At 33.2% G+C, this 27,506-nt stretch overlaps 2 protein-coding genes across 4 annotated transcripts; one reads left to right on the top strand and one right to left on the bottom strand.

The window, feature by feature from the left end:
* The first annotated feature begins 4,591 nt into the window (after positions 1–4,591).
* On the top strand, positions 4,592–27,250 carry LOC114262465 (nuclear transcription factor Y subunit A-1). Of its 3 annotated transcripts, none has more exons than XM_028202828.2 (6): positions 4,592–4,766; positions 5,859–6,131; positions 16,295–16,416; positions 16,561–16,623; positions 18,079–18,243; positions 26,559–27,250. In XM_028202828.2, the coding sequence occupies exons 2-6, from the start codon at positions 5,909–5,911 to the stop codon at positions 26,919–26,921; spliced, it is 936 nt and encodes a 311-aa protein (XP_028058629.1). In that variant the 5' UTR covers positions 4,592–4,766; positions 5,859–5,908; the 3' UTR covers positions 26,922–27,250. The 3 variants fall into 3 exon arrangements, with proteins under 3 accessions (XP_028058629.1, XP_028058630.1, XP_028058628.1); XM_028202827.2 differs by having other exon boundaries at positions 4,621–4,766; positions 16,561–16,635; XM_028202829.2 differs by lacking the exon at positions 18,079–18,243 and having other exon boundaries at positions 4,619–4,766.
* LOC145820417 (uncharacterized) lies at positions 9,395–12,231 on the bottom strand. Its single transcript, XM_082915968.1, has one exon. The coding sequence runs from the start codon at positions 12,081–12,083 to the stop codon at positions 11,442–11,444; it is 642 nt and encodes a 213-aa protein (XP_082772094.1). The 5' UTR covers positions 12,084–12,231; the 3' UTR covers positions 9,395–11,441.
* Positions 27,251–27,506: the final 256 nt, after the last annotated feature.

Genomic DNA, 27,506 nt, shown 5'->3' with positions numbered 1-27,506 from the left:
TTATGAGAAAAATAGAGCCTTATTTGTAATTCTTAAGCTTGGATAAGATTGTTGTAATTTCAAAAATTCAATAGGTTTCTCAATTTTGATTCGGAAATGATTAGTTAAGAGAAAAGGAAATATAAAAAAAAATACGAATAAAATATAAATTATTATTATTAATATTTTATATTTCCCTCTCATTGATCTTCTAATCTCCTAAATATACATAAGTAGTCAATTGAGCTAGTATAGTTGGTTGGTACTTATATATTCATATGTTCAAACGTTTTAAGTATTATATCAAATAATTTGAAAGTTTCTTCCTGTAGTAATATTAAGATGATTAAATTTGAGCATTAAATTTTAGATATATATTTCAACAGAAAAAAAAATAAAAAATCAGGTACTATATAATTATTAATGTACTAATATATAGCATAAAATATGGAGCTCATTAAAGAAATGTTTTATCTAAATTTTCGTATTTAAATTTGGTCACTGGAACATTATTATTCTTCTTATTACATGATTCAGTTTATTGACAATTTTTACAAATAAAATGTGTTACGTAAGAGATTAAAAAATATCATGACACTCCTTAGTGAAAATAGTGTTAAAATAAGTTAATTAATTCATAACTAAACAAGGGCTACGGTTTCTGTCAAGTTTTTTATTGGATTGGAGAGGTGCTGTTAGGCTTTGTGGACTTACTTTTAGATCTCGTTTCGATAATATAAATCGTTCACATTTTAGGATTCATCAAGTATATTATCCTTATAAAAAATTAAGTTGATCAAATAATGGCAGCCATGTGTTTAGATCAGTTTTGTATAAAAAAAAAAAAAAAAAATGGACGGTAAGAAAATAAACAGCTCATACAAAATTAATCCGAACACGTAATTTATTCGATCGACTAAATTTTTTGCAGGGATGATATATTCGAGGAACCCTAAAATGTAAGTAATTTGAATTATTAAAACAAAACTAAAAAATGAGCCACTAGGCCGAACTGGACAATCTAATCTGATTACGAACCGGAGACAGTCCAATCTCTTAAACAAGTTATCCGTGTCAACTTCGTATTATGTAGATTCAATATTAATCTGATATGTTTAGTATTCATATTATCAAATCATATCATATACATATTCATATTAAAAAATAATCAATTCTAATTCGTTAATTTCATATGAGATTCCAACCACCGTCTACCCAAGAAACTATTTGATAAAGGGCTAAGGTTCTTTTTTATGGATACTAAAGGGAGAATTAAAAATTTCCACTGCCTGGTATTAGTGTATAGGCATTGAAGATTGAAGACTTTGAGAAACCATGTGTCTCAATCATGCAATGTCAATTTATATGTAAAGTTTGTTTAATCATGCATCAACTCAAATTTTTTTGTTTATTTTTCTTGATAACAAGAAATAAACCATGCATCATCTCATTTATTTATTCTTGATATCGAGAAATAAAAAAGCTTAACATATAAATTGGAATAAATTACACCAATAATCCTTATAATTATTTTATTTTAATCTTTACAGTTTTAATTAGCTCATTTTGACTATTAATTTTAAATTTTGCTTTAATTTGGTCTAATTGATAATATCGTTAGAGTTTTTGACATAAATTTTCACTCAGTTGATTAAGGTTAAGTTGTTGAATTGATCAAATTTATAATTTTATTCTTAAAAGTATGACACATACCGTTTATGTGTGTATTTTTCAAAATACTAACTATTAAAAGCAATTAAATCAATTTAAAATAAAATAAAAATTCAAAAGACTTAAATAACATAAAAATCAAAGCATATAGACTATAAGTGTAATTTGCCCTAAGATGTTGATACAGTAGAAGTGCTCAGACCTGGATGATGATCACAATCATTCATTTTCCAAACACAGAATGAAACCAAACTATGGCAAAGCATTTTTATTCCGAAAATGCTTTAAACCTCTAAATTGTAAGCTCCAAAAGAATTCTAACATGTGAGTCTTCGTGTGTGATTTGATGTTTAAAGCTCTTAATCACCATTGTTTTTATTCCCTGTCATGTGCAGCCTGCAGGGTCAAAAAAGGTTGTTACCAAAAGAGCATGGGACATCATTGTCATTATCTGAAACAAGAAGGGTATTCTAGTCAATTCAAGTAAACTCTCATAATTAATTATTCAAAATTTTTATTATCAGAGACCCAAAGAGCGCCATTGGCGTGCGCTATAATATAATAATTGAAAGGATAATTTTTTTAAAAAATTCTTAATATTAAGATTTTATAGAATAAAAGATATATAATAATTTTATAGTGATTGGAATCTTTCAATATTTTATTAGAAAAATTTCGATTCGAGAAATTTCGCTGACTATATTTGTATGTTCATATTTAAAAGTTCTTTGCACACATTAAAAACTCCTTAGAATTTCTCTGGGTGTGTTTGTTTGTTCGTGTTTAAAATTTCATTGGGCATTTTCACTAAAATTTCTCTAAACACATCACAATCTCACAGTGTTTGAGAAAATTCACACGCCAAAGAAAATTCACAAAATTACAAACAGTGATCACAACCAGAAAAAATTAACATAATAATCACAGCCAAAGAAAATTCATACAGTCAGAGAAAATTCACAAAATTACAAAAAAATGATTACAACCAGAGAAAATTTACACAGTTCTCATATCCAAAGAAAATTCACATAGTTTAGAAAAAATTCAATTTGATTTGTTTACACAACTTTCAATCTGATTTGTTCACATATCACAATTTTCTCGTCCAAATTTTGCTACATTCGTGAGTTTATTGCTGTCCATTATCACCTATTCTTTCCCAAAATCTGCATGTGTATATGGGAGAAAGAGAAAGAAAGTGGGAGAGAAAAAAACAAAAAGAAAGAAAGAAAGAGAGAATCCTAACCCCCTAACCCAAATCACCTCCTCTGTTTTCCTTTCCAGTTTTTTCAGCACACTTTAATATCATTCAACCAAACAATCCCTCATTTTATTAATTCACATCATTTTCAATATATCTCTCCATACCTCCATACCACCACCTTTCGTTTTTTATGCTTCCAAAAATCATGGGTTCGTATGGTTTGTGTTTCTGAAAATTTTTTGAGAAATTTTCTTTACAAATAAGTTTGTAAAAGTAATCAAATCAAATAAATTTTTTTAAAAAAATTTCTTAAAACTTGTGAATCAAACAAATTTTCCAAACAAATCTCTCTCTCACACACATCAAATCAATCATTTTTTTCAAAATTTTCTCTCAAAATAATTTTCCAAAACATCTTTTAAAAAAAATCAAACCAAACAACTTTTCGTACTTTTTATCTCTAAAACACATCTCTCAAACGCAAAACCAAACATACCCCATATATAGCAATCATACCCAAATACCAAAACAAAATGTCTCTTGAAAGCCATTACAATACAAAAAGAAATTAAGAAAACATTGAGGAAGATCTGTGAAAAGGATATATGATAGTGATTCAAGCGCAATTGAATTTGGGTTTTCTTTGGGAGGTTCACAGAATTGGATGGACAATACTTATTTCTATCTTTAACAACAACAACAATTGCTAAATCTACAACAGAAAACTCAAAATCGATGCTCTGAAAATAATGGGTTGATCCCGTCGGTTCGATACTAGTATTGTAATTCATAACCTTTGTCTGTGTGTGTGCCTTTTGCTAGTACTGGGATCAGATCTAGAGCGAAGATAAGGCTCTGTGGTTGGCAGATGAGGCATCGGTGTGGGAAAGGAAGAAAGAGAGAAAAGAGAGGAAAAAGAATGAAAGAGTGGCTGCCGCCCAAATGTTAAACAGTCATGGGAAGAGAGAGAAGAGAGGATGAGGGAGGGAGGGAGAGGCGAAATATGGGTGAGGGACCTTCCACTAAAAAATAAAAAAAAAAATTAAAAAAAAAATGTTGGGAATTATAAAAAAAAATTTATAAAAATAATCATAAAAGATTTATGATTTTTAGATTATTTTGATTAGTGTGTGATATTTTATTCTAAATGTAATCTAAAAGTCATAAATCTTTCATGATCATTTTCATGAAAGACTTTTCATAATACCTACCATTGTTGAAAAAAAAATATTGTAAAATTTGAGAGAGTTGTTAAACTAAATTTTTCTAATTAAAATATGATAAATTTTTAAAATTTATTTAAAATACAAATTATGTTTTATAATTTTAAAAATTATAATTTGTTTCTTTAAATTTATAATCGCATAATAAAAAATTATTTTTATTAATAAATTATCAACCAATTAATTTTTTTAATAATATCTAAAATATATTTTAATTAATAATTTTGATAATTTTATTATTTTAAAATATTTAAAATTTTCATTTTTTACTTTAATTCTATTAAATAAAAAAATAAAACAAAGAGAGTTTTGCAAATTTTAAAATCAGAATAAGTAAAATTTATATTTTAAATAAATTTTAAAAGTATATTTATAATTTAAAAAATTTTAAAATCAGAATAAGTAAAATTTATATTTTAAATAAATTTTAAAAGTATATTTATAATTTATTAATTAAAATCAGAATAAGTAAAATTTATATTTTAAATAAATTTTAAAAGTATATTTATAATTTATTAATTAAAATAAAATAAAAAATTTCATAGAACACATGTCTCGCTTTCTCTGTTGTTTTTTATCAACCACTGACCCCTCTCTCTGTACAGAGACCATATGGATTCATGGGTTTGAATTCAGAATTAAAGCAGAGCTTTTGGGGATTCCGCCCACTGCTCTTAACTCAACACAAAGTAAGTTTCTTTTCCTTTGAATTTCTTCTTTCAATTCATCAATTTTACGTTTTGGGCCCAATTTTTTTCTTAATTTGAATCTGGATATGGTTTTTTTTTTTTTCTATCTTGTTTGGATGCTATTTTCTTTAGAATTAAGCTCTGTTTGGTTGCTGAGAAGTTGTTAAAAGCAAAATAATAAAAATCAAAGCTTCAAGCCTTAATTTATTTTCCATTGTTTATGACAAGAGAGCTTCTGGACAAGTAAATCTAGCACAATTGTGTAGTTGGGAAGTAGAACAAAGGCTAGTCAATAATTTTGTTCCCTTTTACTCTTTCCTCAGATTTCCTAGTAACCAAATGTTGAGTTTTCTTGTTTGGATACTTAATTTTACTAAACTGAATGTTTGGGAAAATGGTATTGAATTGAACTGTTTGCACAGTCATGGATGAGTGAGGTGTTGTGATCTGCTGGGTTTTGTTTATTTACAAATTTAAATATTTATAGTTTTGGATGCAACTCCTTTTCTTTGCGCTACTTTTCAAGATCATTTCTTATCATGTATCTATAATGATTGTATATTATGAAAATTGCCTGATTTTAGGCTGTTTGGTCTGCATTACTTTTTTCGTGCCTTTTCTTTACCTTGTTTCCTTATTTTTATTTATTTTTTTCCCCAATTTTTTTTTCCTTCTCTTTTGTCGTTTTGGGTATTGTTGTTGACAGATGACATGTTTTTAAGATTTAGGAAAAATAATTAGTTATTTATTTGCATCTATCATCAATAGATTAATTCATGAGACCTTGGAAATGAGTTGGTTCTAGGGTAAAATTTTCTGGGGACATTTTTTTTGTTCAAACTAATTTGGTTTTTGTATAGAATCAATTTGGTCATTTACTTCTTCTTTCTTTCTTTTTATTATTTTTTTTCTTTTTTCTGATTTAGGGTGATCCTTATGTCTAAAACCTTAGAGTGGAATGCAAATAACCCATTTTTTCTGATTTATTTTCTGATATTTTATCCAAAGATTTTGGTATTGGCTATTAATGCTTTGTGTTGGTTCATGAGGTTTTGTTTCATTGTAACTTCTTTAATATTGTGGTTGGTACAGTAAATTTAGGGGTTGAGTCATTGATTATTTCCTCAAGAAAGTTGTGAATAATGCCAACAAATTCGGAAAATGAAGATCGGCAATCAGAAAATGGAGCACATGTCATTCCACCGTCGACAGTCTACTCCCAACCTTGGTGGCGTGTAACCGGAACCAATGGCATGCCTTCTCCAGTGGAACACATCAATGGTTCTGCCACTGGAAGAGCAATGTCCCAAGCTAATGGTGATGCTAGCAATAAAGAAGCACATACCATTAATGCCCAGCAATCTGGTATTTATGCTTTCATTTTACTAATGTTATGTGTATTGTCGTATGGTGGTACTGACTACTTAGTAAATACGATTGTTTGATTACCAACCCTTTTTCAATGGAAAATCAATTAATAAAAACAGGTGCCGTTCATTTGTACTAGTTGTTTGATTGGAAGACTTGATACATTGTTAATATTCGAAACTAATTTTCTACTTAGGTCTTTACCATTTTTTTGTGCACTATGCCAAAGGTTAGCTGTGTACCAAATTTTTTTCCTCCCAAACACAAATTAATGTGTACTAATTGGGCGTTGTTGTTGTATCTTTACCCTTTTTTTGGGTATCAAATTGACAATCTTAATGTACTCTCGCATTTATTGTATTGGTATGTACTATGAAACTATAAAGGATGTAATGAGGTTTTGTAGTTCAGTGATGGGTGCTTTTCACCTAAGCCTAAGTTTTAAGATTCTATGTAGTGTAGATGTAGGTACAATACAAGACGTCAACATTGAAATTCCCAATGAACTACAAATATGGATTTGCTTGGAGATCAACACAACCAACACAAGGAACTAAAACTAGTCAAATAAATGTAGAGTCAATTAACATAAACAAGCCTAGATTTGGAGATGTGCTATGAATCAAATCCATCATTAAAATTGCACAACCAACACAAGGAACTAAAACTAGTCAAATTAATGCTGAGTCAATTAACATAAACAAGCCTAGATTTGTAGATGTGCTATGAATCAAATCCATCATTAAAATTGCAATAAGATATAAACGAACAAACTCACAAGGGGCAACAAATTTTAACATGGAAAACCACAATTGAATTTCTTCAATTGAGGAAAAAAAACCACGGGCACAAAGCCGGAGAAACAATTACTACAAAAATAAGTAATTACAAGAGTTAGCTTACAATCCCTTACATGACCACACTTCATGGCTCAAGCGGTGACTTCATCAACTCAACACTGCCAAGTGTCCTGACCAACACTTCATGGTTCGAGCGGTGACTTCAATAAATCTGCCTTGTGGTTGAGTCTTGGTCACCCCAATACGTTCAGCCTCAGGTCCAAGACATGCGGATCCATCTCAAATAAGAACAAACCCAAAACCTACAAAATAGAACAATTGCAACTCAAAGGATTACAATTAAAAAGTGTTGGTCCAAACGGAATTGCCAAACGACTACCTAGACTCGAGGACTCTTGGACTAACGAACATGACTCAATGTGGACATGGCAAATCCTAAAAAGTAGGATGTTTCTGTAATACATATTGTATCAGAAAAATATGTATATTATTAAGTTATTTTTACTTAAAAGTTGCAAAATGTAGTAGAGAAGCTTAATAGATATTATGTATGTAATGCGTAACTCTTACTGCTTGCTTTCTTACTGTAGTTTTTTGATAAATAATTTTGTATGAACAAAAGTGCCTAAAAGGTGGTAAACCTTATGCATTAAAAAAACTCAAAACTTCTAAACTATACATCCACGAGCAAGTACAAATCTCCAGTAAACTGCGCAAAAGACAAAACAAATGATGCACAATCTCCTCTCATCCAAAGAGTACTCTAAGAAGTCCTATTGTGTTCCTTCCAAATAGTCTCCAAAACAGGCCTCCAACACTCTCATTCCCTCCTTAGGGCGTCTGAATCTCTAGCATGAAAACATCTTCCACAAATGATGACATCGCCCAAGTCACATTAGTCACCAACAAAAGTAAGTTCATTAACTTACTAGCCATTAGACAATGGAGAATAAGATGATTCACACTTCCCCTGCCATCCTTGCATAGACGATTTCGCCATTACCACCAATCAATAATCACCTTTCACCTCTTTCTAAGCTTATCAATATTAACAATGGTCTCAGGAGCATTCACTCAAAAAAAGATACTTCAGGAGGGACCCCACGTTTCCAAATACCTTTTCCAAGGATGGAAAATGTCTCCCCCCACTCAAATCTTGATAGAAAGAGAGAACAAAAAGCACCACTTCTACAAAATATGTCAAGTTATCCTGACAAGCCCCCTTGAACCCCTAAATCATTTAACAACCAAAAAAAAATTGGCAATAGATTGGATCTCCTAATCTTCTACAGCTCGCTTTCACTCCTTTATTAAAAACCACCAAACAATCCTGCATTGAAGAGTTCTATCCCCATTTCGCTCCTTATAAAGGAACAAAATTTTGTTTTGTTTTCATTGAAACAACTGAAATGTTTAACTTTAGTGGAACACAGAAATTCTAATGTTTCCATTGAAACATACTAAATCACACCAAAAAGCATCTAAACATACCAAAATATTGAATTATTTCAACACCTATTAGAAATATCCGACAATTATAGTTTCTATTTGCCACTTTTTTGCCAAAAGACAATATTTAAGAACAAGACAACTTCAATTTATTGGGGAATCCAAGAAACTAGAAAGGAGAAGAGGATAGATAGAGGAGAAAATAAAATAAGCATTATAGGACATTCTTTTTAAAATATTGTCACCGATACTTGTATTTCTACTAGAATTTTGCATTTTATTTTTATGGTTTTTGTTATAATGGCAAACCTTTTCCTTAACTAAGCTTTTAAACTTTTTGGTTATGTGTTTAACACATGGATCTCATTACTAGCGGTGGGTGCAAACGTGATCATTTGCAATTTTATGTGTAAATTTGTGGATGGTTTAATGAATGAGAAAAATTGTTTAACAGTTTTGGACGGTTATTAGATGTGGTATTTATTGAATGTGGAGGGCATTCTTGGAAAAGAAAAAATGTAACAGCTTCCACACCAAATGGAGTGTTCGCTTTTAATTATTTACGAATATATTAACATTTATATAGGCTTTTAGATTTTTGGTTTTGAAGCATTTTTATACATTTTCAAATTATTTTGTCATTTTGCTTGTATTTTTAAAACGTTTCAAGCTCAACGAAACAAAATTTTGATCCTAGCTCATTATACACAATTCTCTTTGTATATTCTTTATAAACCCTCATAACCCCTGTGATGGAGATGTAGAGATGATCACCAGCTACAGTTTTGGCCCTCTGCAAAACAAGGCACCATTAGGGTTGCCTTACAGATGGTGATTGATTGGAGAGCGCTTTGATGCTTAAATCAACAAAATCTTCTAAGAGATCCAGTAATAAATCACTAATGTGGGATTGTATTCCGAACATTTCCTCTTGAGACCTTTGTCTTTCCTCTTCAGATGCTAATTCGTTTTGTAACGAGTCATTCATCACAACTGTAGAAATTTAATGTATAAAGAGAAATAAAGAATTGTATTATTGATTGATATAATGTTCTATTTATTACAATGATTCATGATTCCTATATATAGAAGAGGGTGAGTGTGTAGTAGGTAAGGAGTAGGTGAAGTGGAGGTGGTAGTGGTGTAGTGGGTTAGGTTTAGTGGAGTAGGTGAGGTGGTAGTGGTGTAGTGGGTTAGGTTTAGTGGAGTAGGTGAGGTGGTAGTGGTGTAGTGGGTTAGGTTTAGTGGAGTAGGTTTAAGTGGGTGAAGTAGGTGGAGAGTAGGTTTATGGTAAATTCTAACAGCCCCCCGCAAACTCAAGGAGGATAGAAATTAACCAACTTGAGTTTGAAGAAAGGAACAAAACAAGCAAATACATAAAAATAAAAGAGGATAGGTGACACTGTATGGTCGTGTCAGACCATTGGTGAAGACACTCGATGGTGGTGTCATAACATTGTAGAGGACACTGGATGGCGGTGTCAGACCGATGTAGAAGACAGTTTATGGGGTCATGTCGGACCGTTGTAGAAGACAGTTTATGGGGTCATGTCGGACCGTTGTAGAAACTAACCGGAATCAATGTCGGGACAGTTTACAGAGTCTTGTCGGACCCTTGTAGAAACTAACCGGAATCTATGTCGGGACAGTTTACAGAGTCTTGTCGGACCCTTGTAGAAACTAACCGGAATCTATGTCGGGACAGTTTACAGAGTCTTGTCGGACCCATGAAGGAGCTAACCGGAATCAATGTCGGGACAGTTTACAGAGTCTTGTCGGACCCATAAAGGAGCTAACCGGAATCAATGTCGGGACAGTTTACAGAGTCTTGTCGGACCCTTGAAGAGTCGCACCCTCAAAAGGTGTGCCCAATTTTTTAAAAGGCGTGCCATCAAAAAGCGTGCCCAATTCATAAAAAGGCGTGCCATCAAAAGACGGGCCATCAAAAGGCGTGTCCACTTTATCAAAAGATGTGCCATGAAAAGGCGTGCCAGTTTGTCGGGCGGCAAGAGGCGCGCAATACGCGTGGCTGCCTCGGCTATTTAACCAAGACGAAGGCTGAGGCTGAGGCATACCATTCTGAAACCTCTGAAACCAACCCTTCGCTGAAAAACTCTGCCTCTGCGGAGAGAGAAACTGTGGAACACTTTGTTGCCATTCTGTCACCAACCCTTCCGAACATTACCAGTCTGAAATTGCTATTTCGCTGAAACACTTAGCAACCCAAAAACATGGCCTCTTCTTCCCGTCCAGCTACCCAGAACCTGCTCACGCTCTTTCCAGAACTGAACGAGCCCACAAGAGAAATAACTGGTGCGGTGGCCAGTGAACCTCAACCAAACACCTCTGGTTTTGCTCCATTGAACTTTCCGATGCGGTCGGTGGAGCAAAAAATGGCGGTGCAAACTGATATTGAGGCTAATCAGTATACTCTTAAGGCATGTGTGGAAAGCATGACGGCGGTCACAAATTTGTCGAACCGGCTGCAGAGTAGAACAAATGAGGTGCAGCATTTAACCTCCCAGCTGGCTCTGCTCCAACGCATGTATAAGGATGCGCGAGCAGAGATAAGCGTGCTAAGGGCAGAAAACAAGGAGCTCAAGCGGAAGGCCACCGTGATGTTCCGATTTGGAGGTCCACCATATGCTGTAGTGGAGGAGCAGGGAGGAGGCAACTTGCTTGGTGGTCTAGGAAGCATGGAGGCTGGGCAGTCACGGGACAACCAAGAGAAAAGCAAGAAGAAGAGACCCGCAGCAGAGTAGAGAAGAAAAAATCCCACTGTGGATGTGGTTGTGTTGGTTTTTGTTTTTTGTTTTTTTTTTTTTTTTGGTGTAAAATGGTGATCGGGGTGAGCCCCAACATGAATAAAATGAGTTTGTGGAATGATGAATGTTTTTTTTTTTTTTTTTTTTTTTTGAAAAGTAAGGGAATCGAATAATAAAAAAATATGGAGATAGTGATGAAATGATAAGCATGGTGATGATGAATATATAATAAAAATAGAGCACCAATTAAGTTTTATAATAAAAAATAAAATTTGGGCGGTGAATGAGTGTGATTAAAAAAAGGAGTGTGGGTTTGAAAGTGGAAAGATGAGAGAGAGATAGAGTGGGGTACATGATGGGTATGTGATAAAATAAAATATAAAATCAGTGGGTGGAGCATATGCATTAGCATAATTAAATCCATGCACCTGAAGGTTGAAAGACGGAATCAAACCACCAAAAGCAGCAGACAAGGTGAAATTCCCAACCCTTGCAGCCCCCCTAGGCATAAAAACTCCCAAAATTCCATCCTGTTCTTGACGGAAATAGTTTGCAGCCCCCCTAGGCATAAAACCTCCCAAAATTCCATCCTGTTCTTGACGGAAATAGTTTGCATCTGGAGCAGGAGGAGGAGCTGTTTCGGGCCTCTGGCCTGCAGGGCGATGAGGAATGTCCTCGCCAGGAATTGATCTGAATCTCGGGTCTGAACTGGTTTTGCCCCTTCCATATATTGGAACCAACTTCTCTTCCTCTAAAAAATGTGAGTGAATATGCAGCCACCTATAAAGACAGGGCCAACAGTACAGGTGGCCACAGAGAGTCACTATTGGGTCTTCAGTGAATTCAAAGCATATATTACATTCAAAATCACCCATTTCATTGCTAGTATTGCCTGAACACGAAGGGCCAGTTGATTGGCCAAAAACACTATTCATACCCAAACCCTAAAACCTGAAGCACCTGGGCTGTAAAATTGGGAAGATCTGTGGTGGTGATGAAGACGACCGAGACGGTGGTGTATGGGAGGACAACAGTGAGAGGAGGTGCAGTGGTGGTGGACTCGAATAAATTTCAAGGTATGTGTAGAAAATTCTAGCGGATTAGGTTGAGGTCCGGCGGGCGGCCAAGGCGAGGTTGCCGCCCGCCGGTGAAGCGAAAAATACTAAGTGCTTAACCTTGCTCTGATACCATGTAGAAATTTAATGTATAAAGAGAAATAGAGAATTGTATTATTGATTGATATAATGTTCTATTTATTACAATGATTCATGATTCCTATATATAGAAGAGGGTGAGTGTGTAGTAGGTAAGGAGTAGGTGAAGTGGAGGTGGTAGTGGTGTAGTGGGTTAGGTTTAGTGGAGTAGGTGAGGTGGTAGTGGTGTAGTGGGTTAGGTTTAGTGGAGTAGGTGAGGTGGTAGTGGTGTAGTGGGTTAGGTTTAAGTGGGTGAAGTAGGTGGAGAGTAGGTTTATGGTAAATTCTAACAACAACCAAGCACAATACCTGACCACATCATGCCTTGTGGCAATAGTTGACAATACCCAATCATGGGCTGCCAGTGTGGCTGGACCCCATAGTGATGCCATTCACTTTTTTTTCTCTCTTCATCTGCCTCCTAGCCTTCACCCCCATCAATCACAGTGTGAAGGTGGTGAAATCTGTGTCTTCGGTCTGCTCTATTCTTTAGCTTAGTACCCTCATCTTACATTGGGCTACTTACCCATATGCTTGGGCATCTGCCCTTCCACAATCCCACCTCACAATGCCCCATAACATTGTCGATGGTTTAGTTACCCCAAGTACCTCCATATTTTCCTTCCATTACCGTTCTCCACAATATTTCTGTTAGAGCACCATTATTCTCAAAAGCTTAAACTATTAAGAAATGGATCCAACATTGTATATCAAGTTATCTAACACCCTTCCTCGTGTGGAGATGCAAATAGATATGACATACATAAAAAGGAGCATAATGCAAACGAGGAACAATTGCAAACAGAAAAAATCGAGCCAAAGTTCTCCCTGAACCTAAGCTTTGATACCATGTTAGATCATCACTAGTACCAAAAGCTTAAACTATTAAGAAATGGGTCAAACAATCTCATCCTACAAAGCAAACCTTCATAACAACTTTCCTAGCAAAGCTTTATTGAACAACTCCAAATTTTGGATTCCCTTCGAAGTTGGGCATACATAGCCTATCACACTTGGAATAGATTGAACAATCGTCATATAAGTAGGCAAATTAGAGAGATCATGATTTATGTGCCCATGGTTATTAAGAAGCTTTTACGTAGTTTTTATTGTAAGAGATAATGGCATCGTAAATATTTTCTATCATCTCAACATAATTGTAATGGTTGAAACTCATATTTATCTTTTGGGAGTTTGAATATGTTATCGTATGTGTTATGTTGGTGATCCGCCTGCCTCAAGTGTCCTCTTTAACCTGGGCTTGGAATCATCTCTTGAAAGGAAATACACTGTTCATGATATGTGTGGTACATAAGGTGCTATTGGTTGTTTTGACAATTTATATGCACAAAAAATGATAATATTTGAGATGGTTGCAACTTACGCATGTGCACATTTCATTCGAGGGTCTAATCATTTTTCATTATATGGCAAAGATGCAAAACACTATTACATGAAGATTATACAAGTAAATATTATTTCTTGAAATTTTATTTTTAATCTTTATTTGTGTAATCATATTTTTATGTTGTAAAATTCTTATTTTAATTAGTACAAAGGAAAATCAAAACTTTGATTTGCTATTTTAATGTTAAAAATATATATTTTTTTCATTGATCAACAAGGAAAAGGATTGAGCTAAGTAGTTGAGAGTGTGGGTTGAGTGTTTGTGAGCTTTAAATAATTAGCTTTAATTTCTGTTGTGAAATTTGCTCTATTGAAAGTCTGTTTAGATACCCTCTTGGGTAGATTGTGCTGAATATACATCATGAATGAAATGTAGGAAAGCTTGCTCTTGGTTGCTAGCTGAAAGATGTCCCCTTTTGTTTTTGAATTTTTTGTCACCGGACACGTTCTGGACACGCTTGGGAACACGTTTGGGACACGGCGGGGTAAAATTCATAATTTATGAAACTTCTGTGGGGTCAATTTGTAAATAACAAAACCAGAACAAATTGTTGAACCCTAGATTCGAAAGAACAGAGAGAACAGAAGATAGAAAGAGAGAGAGAGAGAGGCTCGCCGACACACCTGGTAGCTCTTCGCTTGTCGGTGGTCGGTGGTCTGTCGTCGGTGGTCTGTCGTCGCTGTTCTTGCAGTTATCCAAGGTACGACTTCCATCTTCTTCTGCGATCTTCTTCTTCATCTGCAATCTTCTTCTTCGATCTTCTCTTCGTCTCTCTCAGTCGCTCTCTCTCTCTCTCTCTCTCTCTTACTCTCAGTCACTCTCTCTTCTGCTGAGCTTCACATTTTATCTTGTTTTGTTTTTTTATTTTACACGGTTGATTTGTCTCCCTCTCTTACTTTTATTTTTTTTTCCAATTTTATTATATTTTTTCTTTTTTGTCTTTTATATGGTTGATTTCATTATTTTATTTATTTATTTATTTATTTCTGATTACTAATCAATGATTAATTTTGTTAATTTTAATGATATGTTTTTATTAATTCTACCTTTTAATGATTTTTTTTATAATTTTATGACATATATAAATAAAATTAATTATATATATTGAACGTGTCCCCAGCGTGTCGTGTCCACTATTTTTTGAAAATTTGCGTTTTCGCGTGTCCGTGTCGTGTCACGTGTCTGTGTCCGTGCTTTATAGGGGTCTTGTCCCCTCTAACTGAGGAATTTTGATCTGTTCGTATTCCCCATGGTACTTTATGTGGCATATGAACAGATTTATGCTTAGCCTCTAGTTTTTTTGGTAGCTAGCTTTGTTTGCTTTATTAGCTTTTGTTCAGTCTTCTAGTAATGGATTTTATATCCATTGGCTATTTGTAGATTTGTAGTCTAGCTTCTTTCTTGTGGGTTGTGCTTTGGTTTAGTCTCTTGGGCCTAGGGTATTCACCTTGTATTTGTGTAATTTCTTTCTATTTTATTTTATCACTAGTTCACCCCAAAAAAACAAGGAAAAGGAAAAAAAAGGCAAAATACGAAAGAAAGCATTGGCTCATTTCATCCGACGAATATGTGAAGGATTCTAAGCAAACGTCTATTTAGAAAACATAGGAAAAAGGATCTGAACTGAACAAGATGTTTTAGATTGCACTTTATTGCTCTAATTGCAATCTTCCCTTGGAGGAGTTTCTGAGTCCAACAACTCCAACCATATGGCTCTACAACACTACACGAAACGTCAGTCCAGTGTCAAAATGAAATGCTACAGTAAATCCAAAGAGCTCTTCTTTTGTCATTGTTATTGTTTTATTTTAAAAATTTTGAAATATAATCAGTTTGTTCTTACCTTTCTTATCTAACACGTGCTCTTCTTACTCTCAACAGAACTTGGATGGCTGTGTTGTTTTCACTGGGTTGCAGTTAATGAATGCTGCTGCAACTGCCCAGTTTTTACCATACAAAATGAGGAATACATGTTACATGTTCACTCTGAGAAATTGGAAAGAAATTGAAATTAAGATTGAAGAAATCTTTTATTCTTTAAGCAAATGAGACAGAGTAAAATGTTTATAGGCGAACATGTATACACGGATTCATTATTAAGGGGTAATAGATTTGCCCAGTAGTTGAAGTTCTTGAAAACATGCACAGGTACCTTGGGAGGGCAGGGAGAGAACACTTGCACCTCATGTTTGTTGCGATGTATTGTTTTTTATGCTTAGCATTTTAGATATATGTATCCTTCTTCGACTTTTTGATGAGGAAAAATAACACTTACAGCACCACAAGACACAACTTGTTACACATGAAGCATAGAGGAGAAACGAACGAAGTTGCAGGAAAAATGTTCATGTCTCCTAAAAGCTCAAAGAAAGAGTTGATAGAAAAGAGCTCTTGAGAGCCAAAAATGAAAGAACTGAGTATAATTATGTGCCAACTGTCTCTATCCCTTCGAATGATTTCTTTTTATGCTTCTTCCATACTCACAATGATATATATACACGTCTTCTAACATTGTGTGACATACTAATGAAGATCATTCTTTCAGGATTGAATGGTCATAATGTTCAAGAACAGCAGCATCTCAAGCATGTTCCATCTTCGACACCACCAGCGATGGGTGAACATCTTGAACCAAATTCCCAAATGGAACTTGTTGGTCACTCGATTGTAAGAGCACCTCTCTCTCTCTCTCTCTCTAAAGTACTCATGTGCACTGGGAGTATCAACAGGTTTTTTTTTTTTTATTTCTTTTTCTTACTTGATTGTGGGTATGCAATATGCGACATGACATTAATTGTTATACTTCTGCAGGTGTTGACATCGTATCCATATCCAGACCCACATTATGGGGGAATAATGGCATATGGGGCACAGGTAGGAATGCAAGTTGGTCCCTGCCTCTGTCTCAATTGTAGTTTTAACTTGTTTGGCTCGTTGATATTTTTGTAAACTCTTTTTCTTTCACTGCATAGCACTACGTCTTTTATCTATTTTGTTGCTCTGCCTCTTATATATTTATTTATGGCCATTCTCTTATCTTTTCTCTTTATCTCATACCCTTTCATGTAAATTGATTGAATCTTATGCTCTATTTGTTTCGGCGGAAACGTTTTCCAAAACCACCACCATCACCGCCGTTGCCACCACCACCTCCACCGCCACCACTACTGCCACTGCCACCACCACCCCAACACCACCACTACCACCACTACGACCTCCTCCTCCACCCCACCGCTGCCACTACTATCACCACTAATGAAACTATTAGTGCATTAGTTTCAAGAATGCAACCAAGCATAGGAAAAATTTTCTGAATTTTTTTTTTTTGTAGAAAATGTTTTCCTTTGGAAAAAGTTTTCCGCTGAAATAAACGGAGCATTAGCCTGACTCTAGCTCTGTGTCTGTCTTGCTCTCATGCTTGTATGTGTGCTTGCATTTTGTTTTTCTTTTGTATTAGTTTGTGGTAATGTTACCACTTCCCAATTGGGAACACCACGTGTTTCAACTTTGAGTCCTGTACTCTTGTTCAGTGTTCGTTTGTGTTTCTTTCTATCTGTACTTGTAACAGAACTTGTGGTAGTGCTGCAAGTCCCTTTGCAACATATTACACGGCATACATTCAGAATTTCAAATTACAGACCATATCGTACTTTGCTCTTTATCTAGGGAATGTCTGTACTGCTGGAGCTGGAAAGAAAGTTGTTTATTGTGCATATACATGAACATAAATCCATGAGTATACAAGCTGTGCACATCCCATGGGTGTGCTATGCAAATCAAAGATACCAATCCTTTAATCGTTCACCATCAAAATTTTAAGTAGTTGAACTGTAGATAAAGAGAAGAATTAAAGAAATTAAAATTTGAAATAAAAAACTGGAGCAGTTGCATAGGGGCAATTTGGTCTTTAGAAAATGCGTGATGTAGCTTCAAATGGGCATTCACACCAATTGCAGAGTTTATTATATAATAGTATAGACATTTGTATGATTAAATTGATTAATCAGTATCATCAAACTGTCTCCTTTTTATCTTTCTCTCTTTGTTGTTGATGTGATGGTGCTGTCTTTTGGTATTACTTTCATGTAATTAATATTTCTTTCGTAAGTGCTATGCAAATTAGTATATATTTTGTTTGCACACACACACACACACATATATGTATATATATTAATATGAAGCAACACTAGAATCCGTGTGTGGGGGTACTGTGAGGTCTACATGGACTATCTTATTGCTCATGCTACAGTTAACTTAGATTAGGAAACAAGTTCTAAAAAAGTGAAGACTGAATATATGTATGTCTAACAATTATTGCCATCATCCCAGGTACATCCTCATTTACTAGGTATCCATCAGACTAGAATGCCTTTGCCCCTCGAAATGGAAGAGGAGCCTGTTTATGTGAATGCAAAGCAGTATCATGGAATTTTGCGGCGAAGGCAAATACGAGCTAAGCTGGAACTGGAAAAGAAAGTAATAAAAGCTAGGAAGGTAGGAGTTACAGTTTGTGGTTTCTATTCTTTAAATGAGATAAAAGCGCCATCAATTATTAACTATGAACTACTGCTTGCTATTCTAACCTCAAAACCTTCATTCCCTGACCCCACACACAAACCACCAAATAAGGTAGAGACGGACTAGCAAAGGGAAATGTATTAAATATATTTAGACATGCATTAAGTTATGGGGAAAAAAATATCAGTGCAAATTTCACTGTATGTCTGTTTCTAGTCTAGGTGTTTGGGGATTGTTTTTGTCGTCTCTTATTTTGGTCTTTAGTGAACTTTTTAATAGAATTCCAAAAAGTTTTAGGCTTTTAGATTCTACTCAACCAGACGAATCGAAAATTTAAAAAAAAAAATTAATTTTAGAAAAGACAAAAATATGCCAAAAATAGTGGACTTATTTTGGCTTATTTTAATATATATATTTTTGAAAATTTTCAAAAAAAAAAAATGTACTTTTTAGATTCGTCTACATAAGGCAGATCGGAAAAGTAGAAAAGTTTGACATAATTTTGAAAAAAGGTCATTAGAGACAAAAAAGAAAAATTGTGGCTTATTTAGAAGTTCCCAAACATATCGAGTAGTGTGTGTATTCATTTTTATCTCTATCCATCGATTGCTTTTTACTTTGAATGTAGGCTATGATTAGTTATAAGCATTAATCCCTCTCTTGTATGTTTTGGCTCATATATAACTTAAAATTTAAAAAATTGAACAAGTTTCAGCATTTATCTTCAAGTGAAACGAATTTAGAGTTCTACCGTATGAGAAAGTTTGAGAAAGAAAAACACGAATACTGAATTTTCAAATCTGGATAGCAAAAGTTTATACCATCTAAATATTTAACATGATGCAAAAGCACAATCTGTAGGTTGATTTACACCTAAACACATTTTACTGAACCTGAGCCCTTCTGCCATCTCAAAATTATATATCAAATAATATGTTAAAGTGCATAAGACCGACATAAAGTTCTTAACCTTCTGCCAACTCCAAATTATACATGAAATAATATTGGGTTCTTGACTCTTCACACAAATCCACATCCGCAGTGTATTTGGCAAAGGGGTACTAAGAAAGATGGGTTCCAAATGGACTGAATGGTGAAAGGAGATAAAGTGTTGAATACACTTAGCATACTTAAAGGTAGAAGTGGCAAACTCAACCCCGAACCCGTGAACCCCCCCAATTATACCCATTTAAAACCTGTTGAAATCTATTAACGGTTTTAAATGGGTTGCATCTTGTGAACCCAATTAAAATTGGGTTTAAACGGGTAACCGCCTACCACTGCCACCTCCTCCACCATTCGACCACCACCACCACCACCACCCAATTAAAATTTGCCATATTTGATTTTATTCTGAGGCTATCTGCCTTGGTGGATGCTCTAGCTCCTACTGCCACCATGGGAACAACTGATTAGACTCTTCCCCCCTTCACTCAGTTCTTCCAGTTCCAAGCCAGCTACATAAATTTGATTATCTTTCAAGCCTAAAGTTTTATGCATTGCAATTGTATATTCTAATGAACTGTTTTTAGTTGTGGTGAGCTGATTGTAAACTACCACACTACCTCCACCACACCTTCACCTCCACCATTCCACTCCCACCACCACAGCCACCACACCCTCATTCTCTACCACTTTGCCTCCACCACCACCCCTCCACCATCACCACCTCCTCCACCACTCCTCCATCACCACCATTAGAAAAAGAGTTAAATAAAATAAATGGGCTTGTCGGGTTGATTTTTCCAACCCGTACACAATTCAACCCAACCGTTTAAACCCGTTTATTAAATGGGCGGGTTTAAATTGAGTTGTTTTATTGCACAACCTGTTTTGACCTGCCCTTTGCCACCTCTGCTTACAAGGATTTAGCATTATAGTGGAAGTGACATTTTCACATATTATAGAATGACAATCACACATGTCAGTTGGATGTTCTATATTAGAATCTACTTGTATCTTGATTGATGTTTATAATTATTTAGTTGCCTTTGTCATTCTTACCGTTATTGTCAAATTGAGATTCAAGTCATGAATGGGAATTTTTTTTATAGACCTCAAATCAAATTGAATTGTGTGTGATAAATTTGATTACAAGTCAAAAAAATACAAGGAAAAGGCTATGTAGATTTATATGAGTATAAATCCTAATATAAAATGTAGGATATAGTAATCTTATAAAAACACAAAAATGTAGGATATAATAATCCTTAGTAGTAGGAAAATCTTGGGTGACGTTTCTTATTCAGAAATGTGATTCCACTCTCCCAAGTGAGAAATCCGTAAGAATTTATTCCCCCCCAAAAAAAGTGAGAAATCCGTAAGAAACTCGCTCCTGTTGAAGAATAAACTTGCTCTCAAGCGACATACAACCTCTCAAATATACAAATCTCATGAAAACAAAAGAAACTTATTTATGTATTACTCAAAAAAGATATTTTGGTACTTTCTTTTTTATAATATTTATTTATATTTAACAAAATCAGTTCGTAATTGACATCAATCTTCAATAATTGAACACATGTATTAGAACTAAGTAAAAAAAAAAAAAAAAAAATTGTTAGAATATATTTATATATTTAATATACAAAATATCCACACTCTCATGGGCACTTCCAATCTTTGAAACTTCTATATATCCTTTGTCCCCCTCCATGGTCCCTGTTCCCACTCCCACACCCATTGTTGCCTCCACTTTGCAATTATTATAGTGATTAATCACCTTGTCTAGTGAATAAGGCACTTGACATAGTTACCAATAATTTTCTTTAATTTTTCTGCACTTCTTGCGAGCACTTCTTGCAAAGATCCATTAAGATTGTCGACTTCAAGGAGGTGACTCTAGTTTTATGATAAGAAGAGAGTTAGACTTTGTTGCCAATTGAAGATGCAATACCTCACCTTAGCAAGTACATATTTTTAGTGTTTTTTTTTTTTTTTTTTTTTTTTAAATCAAAAAGTCTAGAACATAGACACTCCAAAACATGTGCCCTAGTAGTGTCAGACATACGACACACTAGTTGATGTGTCCCTTTCCTTCATTAATTAATTATTTTTTTTGCCCCTCTTCTTTAGGCCCTGTTTGTTTACCGGATATGGGTGTGGGACCGGATATAATATGAGGTGGGTTCCCACATGTTTTTGTGTTTCCCCACCCACCGTCGGACGTAGCTCATCTTTCATCCAAAGGTAAAAAATAATCACTCTTCTTATTCTATCATATATCCTATCTTAACCAAACATAGTATAAGTAACCCCACAGTATATATAATTCATCTCATATTTTGGCCTTGTTTGGTTTGTGTTTCTTAAAAATTTTTGGGAAAAATTCTCTACAAATAAGTTTTCAAAAATAATCAAACCAAACAAATTTTCCTAAAAAAATTTCCCAAAACTTGTTTGGTTTACAAGTTTTCCAAACAAATCTCTCTCTCATACACATCAAATCAATCACTTTTTCCAAAACTCTCTCTCAAAATAATTTTCCAAAACATCTTTTAAAAAAAACCAAACCAAACAACTTTTTGTACTTTTTATCTCTAAAACTCATCTCTCAAACTCACTCATCTTTATCCTTTGGTATTACATATCCTCTTAAAATTCTTATATCCAATCCTGATAATCAAAAGGGGTCTTAGTGCTTTTGTTGAATGTTGAATATTGAATGTTTATTACTTTTTTTTCTTAGATTGTAATGTAATCAACTAATGATTCATTGGATGATAGCTTTTTTGTCTTTAAGTTAACTCTTATCATATTTCTCTCATTTATGGATGATCAATTAATTATGGGTAAATTACATTTGCCTCCCTTGAGGTTTCTGACAAATACAGGGACCTCCCTTGTGATTTGAATAATTACAGTAACCTCCCCTGCTTTACCTGACAATATCAAGATTTCCCCATTCTGTTAAAATGCTCCAAACAGTGTTACTTTTTTTATGGTAAATTACCTTATTGCCCTTCCTTTTAAAATATTAAAAAATGTTTTTGGATAGGACAGGTTTGGAAGAAACAAACAGCGTTTGGAATAGTATTTTTGGATTTATTTTTTTTAAATATTAAAAAATGTTTAAAAAAATTAATTTTTTTATTTTAAATATATAATTTTAATTTAAATATTTTTAAATATTTTATTTTATTTTGTAAATATTTTAATTTTTTTTTAATTTTAATATTTTAAACTCAAAACACAACTTCACACTCAAATCGTAACCAAACACATAACTTAAAACTCAATTCAAAAATTATTTTCAAACTTCATAACCAAACACATAACTCGACACTCCATACTACTTTCAAAACTCTACACTCAAATCGTAACCAAACGTATAACAAAAAAAATAAAATATTTAAAAATATATTTATGAAATAAAATAAAATATTTAAAATAAAAACTATATATTTAAAATAAAAAAAAATATTTAAAATAAAAAATAAAATTTTTAAATTTTTTTCATATTTAACATAAGTTTGTATTTTTTTAAGTTTGTGTTTGGTTATGAGTTTTGAAAATAATTTTTGGATTGAGTTTTGAGTTGTGTATTTGGTTAAGACTATGAGTTTTGAAAAGATTTTTGAAAATTTCTAATTGGAATTGTGATTCTAAAAGAGAACCAAACATGTTTCTAAAAAAATTCTTTTTTCGGAACATGTTTTTACTCAAAACTCAATTCAAAAATTATTTTCAAAACTCATAACCACACACAAACTTAAAATTCAATTCAAAATTCAAAACCAAACTTTTTTAAAAACTCTATTTTAAAAAAAAAAAAATTCAAAAAATCTTTGTTTTATTTATTAAAATTATTTTTAGAATCATGATTTGAGTGTGGAGTCGTATTTTGAGTTATGAGTTTTGAAAAGAAAAAATTTGTTTGGTTATAAATTTTTAAATTTATTTTTTTAGGGTAAATATTTTATATTTTAAATATTTATTTATTTATTTTAATGTGCATTATATTCCATACATCTATGTGTTGTATTTTTTTTAATATTTTAAATATATTTTTTAAATATTAAAAAAATTTAAAAATTTTATTTTTTTATTTTAAATATATAGTTTTTATTTTAAATATTTTATTTTATTTTATAAATATATTTTTCAATATTTTATTTTTTTTGTTTTGCATTTGGTAACGATTTGAGTGTAGAGTTTTGAAAGTAGTATAGAGTGTCGAATTATGTGTTTGGTTATGAGGTTTGAAAATAATTTTTGAATTGAGTTTTGAGTTATGTGTTTGGTTACAATTTGAGTGTGAAGTTGTGTTTTGAGTATAAAATATTAAAATTAAAAAAATTAAAATATTTACAAAATAAAATAAAATAAAATAAAATATTTAAAAATATTTCAAATAAAAATTATATATTTAAAATAAAAAAAAATAATTTTTTTTGAAACATCTTTTAATATTTAAAAAAAATAAATTCAAAAATACTGTTCCAAACACTGTTTGTTTATTTCAAACCTGTCCTCCAATCCAAAAATATTTTTTAATATTTTAAAAGGAAGGGCAATAAGGTAATTTATTATAAAAAAGTAACACCGTTTGGAACAATTTGATAGAAAGGAGAATCTTGACATTGTCAGGTAAAGCAGGAGAGGTTACTGTAATTATTCAAATCACAGAGGAAGTCTCTGTATTTGTCAGAAAGCTCAGGGGAGGTAAATGTAATTTACCCATTAATTATTTAAATCTAGTGGGTGAATTTTTTTTTTTTTTTTTTTAAATTACTGCGAGTTTTTGTTAATTTGATTTTTTGTGATTGTAATATTAATCTACATAGCAAATAATATATATTAAAAAATATTTTTTATTGTGTCCTATGTCCTTGCCCTTAATTTTTTAAAATCACTGTGTCTCCATATCTATGTCTGTGTCCCAAACAGTCATCAAAAAGTTATTTTTCTTTCGTAGTTTTTATGAGTACAGTTTATCTTCCTTTTGGACATGTGACAATAGTTTTCTTTCCATGTTAGGAATTTGATTTTCTACACAACAACTTACCTAACAAATATTACTTATACAATTAATCTTTTTATTTCATTTACTAGTTTCTAGGGACAATTTCTAAATGACTGGGAACTTTCTTTGCTAGTTTTACAAATTTTTTTTAATTATAAGTTATAGCCCAAAAGGTTTGAGAAACTCTTCGGGGTAATTTATTATTAGGAATTTGATCTTCTACAGACCAACTTACCTAACAACTACTACATATATAATTATTCTTTTTTTATTTCACTTACGCCATGTTTGTTTGGGTGGACATGAGTTTGGGATTGGACTAATAGTCCAATAAAATTATTAATCCGATGTTTGGTTAAACAATTAAAGTACGGACTAATTATTTTAAACTTGACTATTAGTTAAGATAGGATACATAATCCAACGGATTCGTAGTCCTAGGACTATTAGTCATGGGAATGCTAATCCAGTCCGCCAAAACAAACATGGCCTTACTGGTTTCTAAGGACACTTTCTAAATGACCAGGAACACTCTTTGCTAGTTTTATTATAACCCAAAAGGTCTTTGGATAACTTATTTTGAATTAGTTAGGGTTCTGAGGTGAATTTTTTGTATGAAAAACAATGGTTTCAATTCACAGTAATGCAAATAACCTTGGTTCCATTTCAACTGACATGATTGTTTTAAACCAAGTTGTTTTAATTCAAATTAATCAAGCATCGGGAAAACCCACAGATGCAAACAAACTGTTAGCAATAAGATTGAGTACATGACCGTCCAATCTCGCTTGTACTTTCCCAATCTCCACTAGTTGTTGTGTCAACCACACAATCACGCTCTAGCTCTCCAATTGTTTGATCCAAAGGGAACAGTGTGCTATCCTCAACAATGATTGTGCAAATTAAATCTATATGAATGCAATAACCATACTCACTTGATATAACCCCGACCTTTGGAAACTCTTAGGAATATGAGAGTAACGAGTATGGACTATATGAAGCTCTCCTAAGTTCTCCCAAATAATCTATGTGCACAATATTCAATGTATACAATTTGCTATATAGAAGTCACAAAGACCAATATACATATAGACAAAGTGAAAATTCAAGGGAACAAGGAAACAAGAACCAACAAGGTTTCTGTTCCAGAGATGCATTCCAAAGGAAAACAAGCTGCGTTGGAACAGTACGTCAGTGTGTTCAAATGGTGAATACATTGCTTCACTTAATGCTTAAAAAACAAATCCAGAATACCGTGCATTTGAACTGATCAGCCTTGTGTTCAAATGCATGGAGTTTCCATTCAAATGCGAATGGTGTTTTGATATGACCTTTGTCATCAAATTTGTCTTTTTTCTTTTCAATCTGCACTTTGGCTCAGAATTTCTGTACTTGAATCTTCAACTATGGATTTTCCTCATAGACTCAACTGAGCTACAACTAAATAGTACAGACTCTATGGAATGAAATTGTCATAGCAAAATTGACCAGGGTTCAACTCATTTTTCCTAACAAGGTCCTACAGAGGTAATTTTGTGGTAATCAAAATTAGAAGACTACTAAATCACATGAATGGTCTTTGAATCGTGAATTATGAGATTCTTATGATTCACATAGATTTATTAAAATTATTGACAACATGTGATTCAACCTGGGGATTCATTTAAGAACGAAAATTAATTGTTGCCTAAGATTTAAATTGGTAATTGTAAGATTCTAACAACTATGTGAACGGACAAATCTCGAATTTCAAATGGACCACCTTTTGAGCTTTATATAGCCAAGAACTATGATTAGGTTAACTTGAGTCTTGTTTTTACTTATTTTTTAAGTTAGAATGCTACTAGACTGATTTGTTTATGCTTACTTTAGCAATTTTAAGTTTTGCTGAAAATGGAATGTAGAATTGATTTATGGGTTGTGTTACTGTCAAATATTGTTGCTGGGAATATGGAGCTTGTATAAGAATATTCTATTTGTTAAAAAAATTGTGGTTTCCTAAATTGCGAATCATTTTCCTAATATTATTGGGAGAGCCTAACAATCATAAATATGAAGTTTTCAAGAATTTATATGAAGTTTTTTGTGATTTTGTTTGGTGCTTTGTATGACCTTACATTAGGGGGTTGTTCCTAGAAAATCTAGATGGAATTTCTAGAGTTTTCTTCTTCGTCTTCACCTTTAATTTTGATTTTAGTGATTTGTATTGCCATCTCAAATTTCTGTTAGAATCTTCTTTAGTATTCTAGTCAGATATATTTATCATGTTCCTATTCAACAAATTCCATTTATCTAATAAATGTTGGTTTTGTTCTTTCTAATTCAGCCATATCTTCATGAATCGCGACACCAACATGCTATGAGAAGGGCAAGAGGTTGCGGAGGTCGTTTTCTTAATTCCAAAAAGCTCGATAGTAATGCCACCAATCCTTCTGCCAACTTATCGGGCTCCGATCACTTGCCCTTGAACTCTAACAGAAATTCTGGTCATCGTGAGAAGGAACTACCCATGTATCAAGACATGCACGGTGCACACAAATCCTCAAATGGAAACAACATAAATGGTCATGGTTTGTCTATGCACCATTATTCGCAGTCGACTGACAGTGATGGGGGAGACTGGTTTGATCAAGAGGAGGGGAGCGTGCTGGTGAGTCAGGCTCCACGTGGGCCCACTACCACCAAATGAGAAGCGTTTGGGGATGGCAGGTCATCCTTGTTGTTCAACTCTTCTCAGGCAAATCATTCTTGGCTTTGGTTACTTTAGTGTTATGTTTGATAGGGGTGAAGCTAGGGAAGGGATGTATATGGCAGAACTTGTACTGTTTTCCGTCTGCCATTATGTTTGCTTCTTGTTGCAGCTCTCAACCTGTTTGTAAATTAAGGTCTGTAGCAGTAGTAATTGTGAATTTGAAATACCTCTTTTGTTTGAAACAATAATTTACCTTTCATACCACAATTCTCAGTCCTGTTTAACAGTGTGATATTTTAGTTTTAATTTAGTGGTTTTTATGGTTACTCCCGGATAGAGTGAATTCAAATGAACTGACTGTGTGAAACAACAGGCATATACCACAATTATATTTTAGGTTTTAACACTGAATTCAAATGCTGCCCTTGTTAATAAACTCCTGAAAAATGTTGTAGAAATTCTGGATTCTTTTAGGGTAAATTACAAATATTACAAATACATACTCTGAGATTTGCTTAAAATACAAATTGTCCGTTGTGATTTGCAAAATTACAAATATTTCCTTGTCAGTTTTTTATTTAA

The sequence above is a fragment of the Camellia sinensis genome, chromosome 2, assembly GCF_055761805.1.
Source record: "Camellia sinensis isolate YWXY chromosome 2, ASM5576180v1, whole genome shotgun sequence".
In the NCBI taxonomy this organism is placed as follows: Eukaryota; Viridiplantae; Streptophyta; class Magnoliopsida; order Ericales; family Theaceae; genus Camellia; species Camellia sinensis.
The sequence above is the reverse complement of the archived record's forward strand: the minus strand, read 5'-3'. Positions and strand labels throughout refer to the sequence as shown.